The sequence below is a fragment of the Thalassophryne amazonica genome, chromosome 18 (genome assembly GCF_902500255.1).
Source record: "Thalassophryne amazonica chromosome 18, fThaAma1.1, whole genome shotgun sequence".
Lineage (NCBI taxonomy): Eukaryota > Metazoa > Chordata > Actinopteri > Batrachoidiformes > Batrachoididae > Thalassophryne > Thalassophryne amazonica.
The window spans coordinates 33,862,149-33,874,929 of NC_047120.1; the positions used below are offsets into that span (position 1 = coordinate 33,862,149).

Consider the following 12,781-nt stretch of genomic DNA (forward strand, 5'->3'; position numbering starts at 1 on the left):
GGCATAATTTTTTTGTTTATTTTTGGATAGTGAAAGCCAATAATGACTATTAATAAGATGCAATAGGCTGCGTGTAGAATTACATTATTCATCTTCAAGTAATAAAACTGATTAAAGTCTTTGTACATACTTAGGAGTTTTGACCAGTTCACAATTCTCCGAGGCATCAACCGATTGGCAGAATAGGTACTGCTTTTCATGCTCTGAGCGCCCATCCTGCATGTGAGCAACAACAATAAAGCATGTGAAACTCTTGTGTCAACATCATCGCCAAACAACAGTCACAGTCCACTGTGTACATGTTTATCACATCATGGAAAATAATAAAACACTGTTAATAAGCCAGACAATTTTTCACATTTTTTCCCCCATTTTATGACATAAAACCAATCTAAGCTCCTTATACAATTATTAAAAATTTTAATTACTGGGTGGTGGCCATTGCATCCCTGCCAAATGTCTCCATGTAATGTGGGGTTGTATCAGAAGGGCGTCTGGTGAAAAATAAAACCTTGTGCCAATTCAACATGCAGATCCACCTTGGATTTGCTGTGGTGACCTCGAGTGCAAAACAAGGGAGCAGCCTTGTTTTGCCTTATGTAAAAAGTACATAAGTTCTTTAAAAAGAACTTATGTACTTTTTAAGAAAAAAAAAAAAAAAAACAAATCTGTACAATTGACAATTCAACACAAAAATTAAGCAACTTAAAAAAAAAAGGAAGAAAAAATAAAAATTGTACACACAAGGCACAGAGCGACACCCTTACACATAACAAGAAGGCACATTTGTGCCCCATGAGTAATTTGTACCTTGGCATTTAACTAATAAAATATTCATGACATATAATTTAATAATGCTGCCAGTTTAAAGAGTATACTGACAGCTACATGAAACCTGAAGAAACCAAAATGGTTCTTTAGAAAAAAAAAAATTGAGAACAGTTAAACACAAATGACAGAACAAACATTTAATAGTCCAAACGTCCTTGATCTGCTTTAAAATATGCTACAGTGACCTGCGCTGTATAACCTATTAAAACAATGTAAAATTAGAGACCTTTGAGCAAGTTTACAAAAATGATATCCCTGCTGTGAAATAATATTGCCTGCATGTATTTGGACATCGGTGGCACTAAATCTTATGATGAAAGCCTGAAAACTACAATAAAAAAAAAAAGGTTTAAATATTTAATAGATGGGTTTAACCTCTACATCCAAGTGACAAATATGATGTGTTAAAAAAAAAAAATACAAGAACAGATGTCCAAATTATTACTGATGCTGTATGATTTCATGTAGTTGCTGTAGGGTTTTATGTTTGCTTTGGATTCTGGGTGGTATAACAAAGGTCATTGTGCCCTCTACCTTTATACTATGGTACTGCAGGTGAATCCAAGGCTCCTCTGCCTGCTTCTTCTGGAGAAACTCGTACGACTGGAACCTCCGCTGTCGGGCCTGCTCCGACTCTGGACGAGCAAACCGTACCTGTCAAATGCTAACAAAGTTATACCTCAATGCATTTAATAAGAGTGCCTTTAAGTTTACAAATGCATACATTTTTACCGTAATAGCTTTGACTTCCTCTTCAGCCTCATCTTGGGAAGAGTCGCCACCTGTGGACAATAAGACATGTCAAACGCCAAGCAACATGTGTTTAAAGTCAAATGCCACCATTATACGTGTAGTACTTCAAAGGTTCAAGCATAAAAAAACATTGAAATGTATGTTCCCATTAAGAACACACATAAAAATGCATTTTAGAAGTGAAGTACAACTGAAATTGATTTCTATAAAAATCAAGCAAATAAAATGAACATTTAGCAAGTGTTCCTTTAGTTAGTGACCACAAAGTACCATTAGCTAACCTGCTAAAACTAACGCAGCATTCTATTTACCTCTGAAGTCACAACATCAATTTATTTTCAATTCAATTTCAATTTATTTTCATTTATATAGCGCCAAATCACAACAGAGTTGCCTCAAGGCGCTTCACACAAGTAAGGTCTAACCTTACTAACCCCCAGAGCAGCAGTGGTAAGGAAAAACTCTCTCTGAGGAAGAAACCTCATGCAGACCAGACAAAGGGGTGACCCTCTGCTTGGGCCATGCTACAAACACAAATTACAGAACAATTCTCAAAACAAATATACAAGAAATGCTGTTGGTGCACAGGACAGGAGGGTTTTCAGCAAATACCAGAATCACACCAGAAGTAATGTGTTTCAATCTCCACACCTCAAGTCAGAAAATAAGCATGCTTATTTTTTTCTTCTTAAGTGCTATAAAAATATGCATCCCACCAAAGAGACCTGATGGAAGAGAACTAACTTAGAAACTACATTAGTGTTTTAATTTGTAGCATGATTTGCAGCTCTGCGTCGAGATTTATGCACTTCAGTGTTTCCCCTAGGTTTGCAGCTTTTGTGGGGGGGGGATTAGACTGACACAAACATTTATAGAACTCTTGGTGAATGGTAAATGGACTGCATTTATATAGTAGTTTTCCATCTGCATCAGATGCTCAAAGCACTTTATAATTATGCCTCACATTCACCCATTCACACTCACACACCAATGTCAGGGTGCTGCTATGCAAGGCGCTCACTACAACACCGGGAGCAACTTGGAGATTAAGGACCTTGCCCAATGGCATTTGTGTGTTTCTTTTAGTGACAGCAGTCCATATAACAACTGAACAATTATTTGAACTGTGCTGGCAAGAAAACCATACCATAAATGACCAGGTCTGGTTTCTTCTCACAACTGCCTGCTTTTCTCACTCTCTGTCTCCTATTCCACAGGGCGGCGTTCTACTACAATCACCCATGATCCAAAAAGTGTAAAAACAGGATGAAACGGCTTGACCCCTAACAGGCAGGCTTATAAAGTGCAGACCTGGCAACTGGCTATAGAGTGCAGATCTAGCAAGCACCCCCCCCCCCCCAAAAAAACAAAGGGAGGATCAGTTTGTACAGCCAGTCTTGTTTAAAAAAGTCTTGCTTTTCAAGTGGTTTGACAACATATTGTCTGACGCGCACTCTGTCTGCTGGTGGGAGTATGCTCACCTGTGTGCGCACGTGTCTGTGTGCGCACATCGGGCATAGAACTCTGCCGTACACAATACAGAGAGCAGAGAATTGCAAACGTGTGACTATGTAGAGACAGAAATTACATGCCGTTATGTAAATAAGATAAATAACATCAGGCTATTTACTTAGTTTAATAAAAGGACAAGGCACAGACCTATTCTATAGGAAAGGTAACCTTAAATGACATCTGTTGTGATAGAAAATAAGATTACTTGACCTTCAAGGGAGAGAGGTTCCTCTAATATAATGGTAGGGGGAACACTGCATTTATTACTTTAAAACAAGTCACGTGACAATAAGTTTGCATTTCACACGACGTAAACTTTGCAATTAATTGACAGTTCATATGCATGCCAAACCATGGGGAGCAGTCCATACGGATCACAAATCAATTTGTTGCACCTCTAGTATATACCCTCCCAAAACTTTTTTTTTTCCTGGGGGGGGGGGGGGGGGTAAGAATGACGAGCAGTGTTGTACGCAGTTGAGGAAAACATGAAAAACAAAGACAACCTTCATTGGCTGCCTCCTTCTCTCTGGTTTTGTTGTCAGCTTTGTCCAAGTAAGAGAAGCTGGGTCTCAGCTGAAGGATTCCCGTTAAAGGTGTGACATGAAGCTCACCTGTTGACATCATTAACATACATTTAAGAAGAACAAAGAAGCTCATGTACACTGTTCTAGAACCAGCAATCCATTAGTTGTAACATAACCATAGACACTATATAATATTGCAATAAAGTCACCTGAACATCAACAAAATGCAAATACATGTATTTGGTTGGAGAAACACAGTAACAGCAACAGACAAAACAAAAACAAACATGATGCCACAGACTTCTGACTAATATTGAACAAAGGATGTGAATACTTATGTACATGTGATTTCTTAGTTTTTTTATTTTAATAGATTTGCAAAGATCTCAGAAAAAACTTTTCAGATTGTCATTATGAGGTATTGTGTGCAGAATTTTGAGGGAGGGAAAATGAATTTCATCCATTTTGGAATAAGGCTGTAACATAAAATGTGGAAAAAAGCGAAGTGCTGTGAATACTTTCAAGATGCACGGTATCCGAACAGACCTTTGCGAAACACAGCAGCAGCATATCTGGAAGTATTAGTGGTCGCCTGGATAGAGGAGAAAGTTTGCTTGTCCATCATTTTCCTGTAGGCAAAAAATAAGAAGCTTGTTACCTGTAATGGGTTGACTTGATGCACTGGTGCTAAAAAGTTTTTTTGCCTGTATTACAGAGGCTACTGCAATAAAAGAACACCTTGCCTTCAATACAAAATCATAAAAAAGCATCAACCGATTCCAGCAATCTAGACTTGTCACAGGAAAAACATTTTAAGAGCGTGTATGAGGGTTAACAGCAGACATACACTGAATAGGTGTTGGTTTCGTCGCACGTGGTGCCGTCCACATTCAGCGCTATCTGCTCCCCTTTACTACGACAGTAATTAGGACTCATAGTATCCACGGCTACTTCCAACTCCACCTGCACAAGGGACAATACAATAAAGGATGTTACAAACACTTTTACAATATTTTAGAGTGGTTGTGAGGAACAAAAAAGGCCCTTTTACCCTTTGTTGCTTGGGTTTGATCTTTGCAGATAAGTAGCTGACATCATCATAGGTCATAGTGGCTGGTCGGACAGGATACTGTTTGAAAAACAGTAAAGATGATTGATGACAACACACACACAGAAATTCACCATGGTTGTACTAAATCATGATAAAGCACAACATTGAAGTGAAACAGGGAAAACATACCTGGAAAAGATATAACTTATCTGCAAGGCTTTTTGCAAGGTACACATCAATCTAAAAATAAAAATAATGATCAATGCTATTTCTAACATAAGTCACCTCAAAGTCTTAAATTCAAGTAAGTTTTACCCTTCCCACAAGCGCACATTTGTGACAACAGAGAAGAAAAACTCCTCAATCATTATATAGCATTTGGTGATGCAATTCCTGTATCATATGCATGTTTCACAGTAGTTAGGCCTGTCACAATAACTACTTGGTTGGACAATATAGTGTAGCAAATAATAATTTCAATATTTGAAGACCATTTTATATAATGTAATGGAAGTGCACCCTTTCATACAGTAATAAACTTTTAATTCACATTATTCCCATTGATCGCTTTGGGTGTAGAAAGTCAGTCTGAGACATGCTGCTCAGCTCCGAAATGACGCATGTGCAGTGAAGGCAGGGCAGACCCATTTTTAGGGCTGGACCGTTTGGTCAGCGACACCGGCCTTGGCTGGGAAAGTAATCTGTGTCACACTAGTGTCCCTTCTGGGGGGAGTCACAGACTCTCATCCACTTCATGCCATGGAATCTGGAGAAGATAAGCACCAGCACCAATGGGTCACAGAGCCTATGTAGGAGTATTGAGGAGTCCCAAAAGTGACAGTCTTCTCATTCAAACGCACAACACTGGCTGTCAACACCATTGTTGTATGGGTTTGAATCCCAACAGAGTCAACAATTCTTCAAACAGATAAAATTATGTCCGATATTTCAACATATGTAATGGCGGTAGACATGGAAGCGCAGCAACAAGCTGAGGTGTGGTAAGGGACGAAAAAGTCTTCCTGATCTAAACAAAACTGTAACAGAGAAATGGAGCTTTGAAATTTGGACAAATCTACACATATCTGATTTTGACTCAAGCTTTATTCAGCCCAACAGCAATGAGAAATGAAAAGCTTGGAGGCTGCTGCATTTTTCTTTTGCATTTGGCTACATATTTATGCTAAAAGTGGGGATATTAAAGGGTGTGCATTACTCGCTACTAACTAAATTAAAGGAAAAAATATAATAAAACAAAATAAGACTGATTTTTTTTCCTCCCATGGTCAAATGATTAGCTGTTCACAGTTTGCCTTTTAACAGAAACCCTTTTGCAATCGTGTCCTAGCAATTAAAGTTAAAGTGGAGACATGTAAGAAAACAGCATAAATTAATAAATAAATCAGTGAAAGTGGATCTTTGTCAGCAGAGGATCTGGGGGCCATCAGCAGCTCCCAGAACATTTTGGGTTTTTGATGTCCAAGGATGCATTCTGGAGGGTTTTTTGATTACTATTTTCTTAACACCCCCCCCCCCCCCCCCCCCCCACACACACACACACACACATTTAGTTTAATGTGTGTTGTATTTGTATTTTCTTTTGCCTTTAACCAAAATTGATATCACAACCTACAGGTTTGTTTGAAAAGATTACTAAAAACAAGAGCCCTGATCATTTTCATATATTTGGCTTCCCTCATCCTAACGAACCTGATTTTAAAGCAAGAACCCCCAAACAGGCCCAGTTATGCCTGAGCTTAGACATTACATTAAATAAAAGATATTGCTTCACATCCCGCAGAAAAGTTAAATTAAACTTATTTTTATATGGCTCATCAATTAAACTTAGTCCAAAACTATAGCAAAACTTAGGCCCAAAGGAATACTTATTTAAACATTTAGTTGTTAAAATAATAATAATAGTAATAACAATAACAATAATAATAATAAAGAGTAGTAGCATGAAAAATGTTTTCAAAGGTGGCCCTTTAGTCAAGGGGTAATGTGGAGGGCACGTGCCCCCCACAGCACCCTTGTTCCGTCTGGATTCGCCTGTTTTGCAGTCTCTAAGCAGGAATGATCAAGAATTTTTGTATTTATGTGGAAAGTGCAACCTGATTGAGAGATAGGATGGTTTTATAAGCACATATCATGTCATGCTGTCCTCAAAAAATTAACATATTTATTTTGGGGGGGAGGGGATTGGTGCATTTGTTAATGTGTTGCGGGACTGCAGCTATATTTTTCATTTACACCCCATCACACATTGCACGAATGAGGTCGAATGGCATCCAAATGAAAAATCGACCCACATTCGAAAAGTGTCGAGGCACAGCCTGAAAATGTCGTACAGTTGTCTCAGAGCAGTCGACATGGCAGGGCCCATTCCTACAGCTACCTCGATTGTTTTGCACATGTGCAAAACACTCATGGCGCAGTCCAGGTGAGACACCAATCAAACAGCTGTCCATGTACAGATTGAGCGCAATCTCACTGCAATCTACATATTCTTACAGCGTCATAACAGCATTTAGAACAAAGTGATCATGGTCGGAAAACCCCGAAAAGGCCCGGGCACATCAAATTTTTCCAGCATGTCCCACTTGTGTCACGTACATGCACGTCCACTGGGTCCTGTTCAGGGAATGCAAAGGAAATGTCGATATGCAACATGTATGTGGCACACGTCCATCGTGTGACGTGGACATGAACACTGCGCAATCAAACCCAAAGCACAGTCTGTCATTGCGATCCGATGCGCCATTGTGTGTGTCAGAGGCTCAGCGCTGTGCCGCAACACAGCTGAACAGGAAGTCACCTCCATAATACACATATTATGACATGTTTACCATCAAATTCTGTTGGAGGAATGACTGCGGTACTGTTTCGCCAGCCCATGACACCATAAACAAACATGTAAATTCACCTCCGGCACAGCCTCAGGTGCATGTCAGAGTGCAGGGCAGATCCAGTTATCTGCCCTGGCTAGAGGGCCAGTCCCTCTCGCCCTGGCTGTGCAGTGTGCTGACATCATCGCCTCACAAATGCCTCCGTCCACCACGGCATAAAAATGTACCATGTCAGGCGACATTCCGCGGCACGCCTATGGTCTGACTGGACAGTGTGGCGCACAGCCCCTCCCTGTACGCCATATGCTCAGCACATCACTGTCTGACAGTCCGTCATGTGTGGGACCCACACCCCCACGCCTGCCTGCGCAACATCCTGCTCACAGGTCAATGCGTGCAAGTGAGAGTTTGGGATGAGCGAATCGGTGAGTGAGTGGGGGAGTGAGTGAGTGAAAGCACCCGAGGGCATTCATTAAGCAGTCTGGGCACTTTACTTATGATTCTGGTGCAGTCTGACAGCAGTGTGTGTCGCCGTGCTTGGGCTGCGGTCATACAGGTGAGCACGAATCAGTCAGGTCTGGATCCGCCCACATTCTATGTGGTCGCCCGGCAGTTGAACATGGCTGTTCAACTGTCTGTCCCTCCCAACTGTGCTTCAAAGTTTGTGTTTTTTCCCTATTCCGGCTGATTCTGCTTGATTCCTGCTCATTCTTGTTATATGTCTTAATATATATGGGGGTCTTAACCACAGCGAGGACTCTCACAGCGACACCCAGAGCAGACTTTGAAAGAAAAATTTGAAAATGTTTGTAAAACTCTGCATTCGGCTCTTTGCTTGCTGCTGTCATTACGATGCGAGACATCTACCCTCAACACACAGCAGGCTGACCCACTGCCCCCTCCCTCCTCCTGCAGAGTGCAAACAGGACACAGAGGAACAGACAGGGACTCGCTGATGCCAGCGAGAAAAAACAAAAATCCAGACATTCTCAAAACTGATTTTTTTAACATTTTTAATGTGGCACGCATGTGTCATGGAGATGCAGTAAATTTTATATCTTGCGTCCAGATTTGATTTTGCATCAGGACGGTGTCAGCGTGAACCCTGCCTTTTGGCAGTCCAACTGACAGAGAACTTTGATCACTACAAACTAGCACTCCTAATCGCTAATGTTATCTCATGATTTGGTCCCTCCTATTGATGACTCTCAACCAATGCCGTCCCCTCACAAAAACCCTTGGAATTCTGTGAAACTTCAGACTTGTTGTTTGTGTGCATCCCTCCTATTTGTACATCTGCCGCTCCTTCCCCATTGTCCGTTTCAATGTTGATGGCTAAAATATGTGCACTGATGAATAAACACGTGGTTATGGTCACAAGTTAGGTGTGTTGACAGCCAAGCAACTTTAGAAGCAGGAAATCATCAGAAGTGACACTTCAACCAATTCCCATATGGGAATTATTTCCATAGGTCAAGGAGCTTAGCCGACATGTCCCCAGCGTCAACAAAGTCCTCCACTCTTCCTGGGGGATATCAAGCCCAGATAAGCAGAAAATGAATGAATAATTTTTTCCCTGTTTATTTTTTTTTTTTTTTTACTGTGATGCTTCACCATGGCAGTGAAAATTATGCCATTTATTGTGGTATCGCGTTTAGCAACATCCTTATGTCAACTCTCTTATCTGTATACGGTATAAGTGGATATAGTAATTCTCATGACAGCTCTAAAGCCTGATTTATGCTTCTGCCGCCAGAATAGTAGAGGTCGAAATGTGAAGAACAACACAGGGACTTTCTTTCTGCCTGCATCGCCACTGCTGTTGGTCCTTTTTTCCCCTCATTGACCTCCACTTTTTTACACAGTCTTCAACCTCCAAACTAACATTAAGTGCAATTTCCCTCCATCAATTGCAGGACATTTGAGCATCTTTGTAGTTTGTCGACACCGTGTTGTAAAGGTGGTCATATTCATGTACCTGTATCAAATTTTCTAACTCATTCATGATTAAAATATAATCGGCGTGCGCACTGCAGAAATTTAAATATGAAGGGAGATGAAGGAGTGAAACTGGAAAAGTAAGCAATTACAGCCCATATGGTTGCTGTCGTTTCGACATGTAGATTCAATTTTTTAGGAAATGCACGTGAGGCTACGGAGAGGGGTCATAGCAATGCAGAGGGCAACCCCTCACTCGGGTGGAGGAGGCGTAACAGGAAGACAGAGGACAGGAAGGAGAGGAACAGTAGCATCACTAAACCAGTAACGAGCAGTATTTCTGGTATTTATATTTGCAAATTGTTTTTACTTTTGATACTTCGTGTGCTTCTTACCCTATGTGCTGCTATACAATGCTGCTGGAACCTCAATTTCCCTGAAGGAGTCTTCCCAAGGGATTAATAAAGTTCTAGCTAATCTAATCTATCATATGGCAACGGTGTTGTGGACAAGGAGCAGCATAAATCAGGCTTAACTATAGCCAGAGAAACAATTACATGACTTGCATTTGGTTTTGCAACAGACAAAACGGAACTATGGGTAAAGGTTTTTGTTGATTAATGGTTGCACACAAATAACGTGTGACTGACATTTATGCAAGCAGTAATTAAGTCATGAACTTTAACACATCATTGCTCACAATATGCACAAAAATCAGAGTGTGACGCACCTCTTCTATAATAGGGTCATCATCGTCCCCAGTGGCCATATTGAATTAGGCAGGGGGAGGCAAAATGTCTCAGAAATCAACCTAGAAATACAGAAATGCCAGAAATTCAGTCATAATGGAAAAATGACAAGAAAATAACAAAAACAACACTGCTGAGTCAAGTCTGTAGCACAGATTCAGCATGTCAACCTATTTACATAATTTCTACATCATTTCAGAGACTTGATTTATTTGATTTGGTTAATTTTTATAATTGACAGACAGTGGAGGTCTGAAGTGATGCTACCACCCAGGTAAAATATGATGCAAGATCATGTAATTCACATCAAATAAGAAACCAGAGTGCACACACGAACTAACATACTTTTATATAACTACCACACATGACAACAGGGTCATCCTATCAAAATAACATCTCCTAAAGTCGCCATCAGCACTTAGAAGTTTTATTTTCAGGCTAACTTAGCTAGCTACGTTAGCGAGCTGTTAGCAACAAAGCCTTCAGGCAGTTTTGTCGTTGCCTTGTCCTAATAAAATTTCACGAAAGTACACAAAAATAGACTGTTCAGGTTAAAAATTAAAACTCACCCGCAGCGTTTCAAACAAACGTCTTTAGAACGAAACTAGCTAGCAGACTGGTAGCCGGTATTAAGTGAACTGATAACGCTACCTAGCTTAGCTAACACGCAAAAGAAGCTATAAAAATATATTGGGTGTGTTTTTTAATAACACTCTGTCCACATGTAGCTCTCACCTGCACGCCTCACCCACCGTACAGTTTATTTCAGAGGGCAATTGATCATCCGGTGTAAACTGAGGCACAGCTGAAGTCTACTGGATTCTGTAAAGTGTGACTGGCTGCGGGACACGTGGGGAGAAGCTCATACCCATAATGCACAGCAACCGCAGCGCTTTAAAAATATATCTTAAATTTTTCGTTCATGAACCATAGCTAGAAAAAAACAACAAAATTAAATACTAACAAGAGTTCAGTCCAATATTTATTTGAAAAATTAATGGCAGCGGTGGGATTCGAACCCACGCCCCCGAAGAGACTGGAGCCTTAATCCAGCGCCTTAGACCGCTCGGCCACGCTACCGGCTGAACTAAAGAGTCACCGGACTAGATCAAATCCTTTCCTATATGATGATTTCAATTCATTAATTCATTTTTTAATTAGTATTAATAGATACCAAATTCTGCACTATGGCACACATGACGCCCTGCGCACACAGTAGTTTTAGGCTGTGTCTCATGCTTACGCTAACCCTCCTGTCACACACCTTTACAATTTAGTCAGCATATGCAGACGCGGTATTAAAACGCTGACGTACGTCTAATAAGTTACAGGTAAGTTTTGTATAAATTGAAGCACGCTGATATACGCCGATTACCTCAAAAGGTTTTGGGCATTCACAATATTTTCAACGTATGCCTGGCTGATAAGGTGTTGGTATCCCTTACCAAAAAGTAGTATATGCAAGTATGTTTCAAGTATACTTCTAGTTTACTTTTTATATACTTATCAGTACTATTTTTTGGTAAGGGATGCGATTGTTGACACGTTTCTTGTAAATTTTTCATAAGTAGAAATGCATCCATTAATACTGTCTGTTGATTGGCTGAAAACTGCAGTCCTCATGCAAACAGACTTTCAAATATTACAACCATTCACACGGAGTAAATTAATCTACTTGCTATGTTGTTTCAGTGGATTCATCATCACAGCCTGGTGAAAACATATTCACATAAAGAGTCCCGATTTTGGAAACGAAGTGGCTACGGGTACATCCGTATCTTCTGTGGGACTGCTAAAGGTACGGGCCGAGGTTCACTGAGTGGACATACGTGACACCGGTGGGAAATACACACGTGGAACAAGAGGTGAAGCTCTTAACAGATACAGAATATTTCACGTCCACTAATGCTTCAGCTGAACTGTGCTGTTTCTTTTTTCTCCTTTGTTTCAGAAGCCATAAATGGCAACTGTCTTGTAGTGTTAGTGGAGGTTAGCCTGTAAGCTCGCCGTCGTGCTGATAATCATTCGAGTACATTTGTTTAATGAAGCTGCTGTAAATTAAGAAAGTCCATCCATCCATCCATTTTCTTCCGCTTTATCCGGAGTTGGGTCGCAGGGGCAGTAGCTCAAGCAAAGCCGCCCAGACCTCCCGATCCACACACCTCCTCCAGCTCCTCTGGGGGAACCCCAAGGCGTTCCCAAGCCAGCCGAGAGACGTAGTCCCTCCAGCGTGTCCTGGGTCTTTCCCGGGACTCCTGCCGATGGGACGTGCCCGGAACACCTCTCCAGCGAGGCGTCCAAGGGACAGGCGGGAAAAGATGCCCGAGCCACCTCAACTGGCTCCTTTCGGCGTGGAGGAGCAGCGGCTTTACTCTGAGCTCCTCCCGAGTGACTGAGCTCCTCACCCTATCTCTAAGGGAGTGCCCAGCCACCCTACGGAGGAACCTCATCTCGGCCACTTGTACTTAAGAAAGTCATCAAATGCAAATGAAGAAATTCATCAAAATATCGACATAAATTGTGAAGGTGTTTTGCTTCTTTCATCAATCATCCACCTCAATTTCCCAGCAC

At 41.0% G+C, this 12,781-nt stretch overlaps 1 protein-coding gene and 1 non-coding gene across 2 annotated transcripts in view; both read right to left on the reverse strand.

The window, feature by feature from the left end:
- Positions 1-11,107, reverse strand: part of polr3e (polymerase (RNA) III (DNA directed) polypeptide E) — a 22,798-nt gene extending 11,691 nt beyond the window's left edge. Inside the window, exons 1-10 of the mRNA XM_034193456.1 lie at positions 10,946-11,107; positions 10,192-10,272; positions 4,864-4,914; positions 4,675-4,752; positions 4,471-4,586; positions 4,170-4,252; positions 3,603-3,710; positions 1,564-1,613; positions 1,366-1,485; positions 127-216 (exon numbers count right to left, since the gene is read on the reverse strand). Coding sequence (XP_034049347.1) covers positions 127-216; positions 1,366-1,485; positions 1,564-1,613; positions 3,603-3,710; positions 4,170-4,252; positions 4,471-4,586; positions 4,675-4,752; positions 4,864-4,914; positions 10,192-10,230 — 735 coding nt within the window. The 5' untranslated portion in view covers positions 10,231-10,272; positions 10,946-11,107. The remainder of the gene's footprint in view (positions 1-126; positions 217-1,365; positions 1,486-1,563; positions 1,614-3,602; positions 3,711-4,169; positions 4,253-4,470; positions 4,587-4,674; positions 4,753-4,863; positions 4,915-10,191; positions 10,273-10,945) is intronic.
- A 101-nt stretch (positions 11,108-11,208) lies between these two features.
- trnal-aag lies at positions 11,209-11,290 on the reverse strand. Its single transcript has one exon. It is a non-coding gene; the product is annotated as a tRNA-Leu (tRNA).
- Between the last annotated feature and the right edge of the window lie 1,491 nt (positions 11,291-12,781).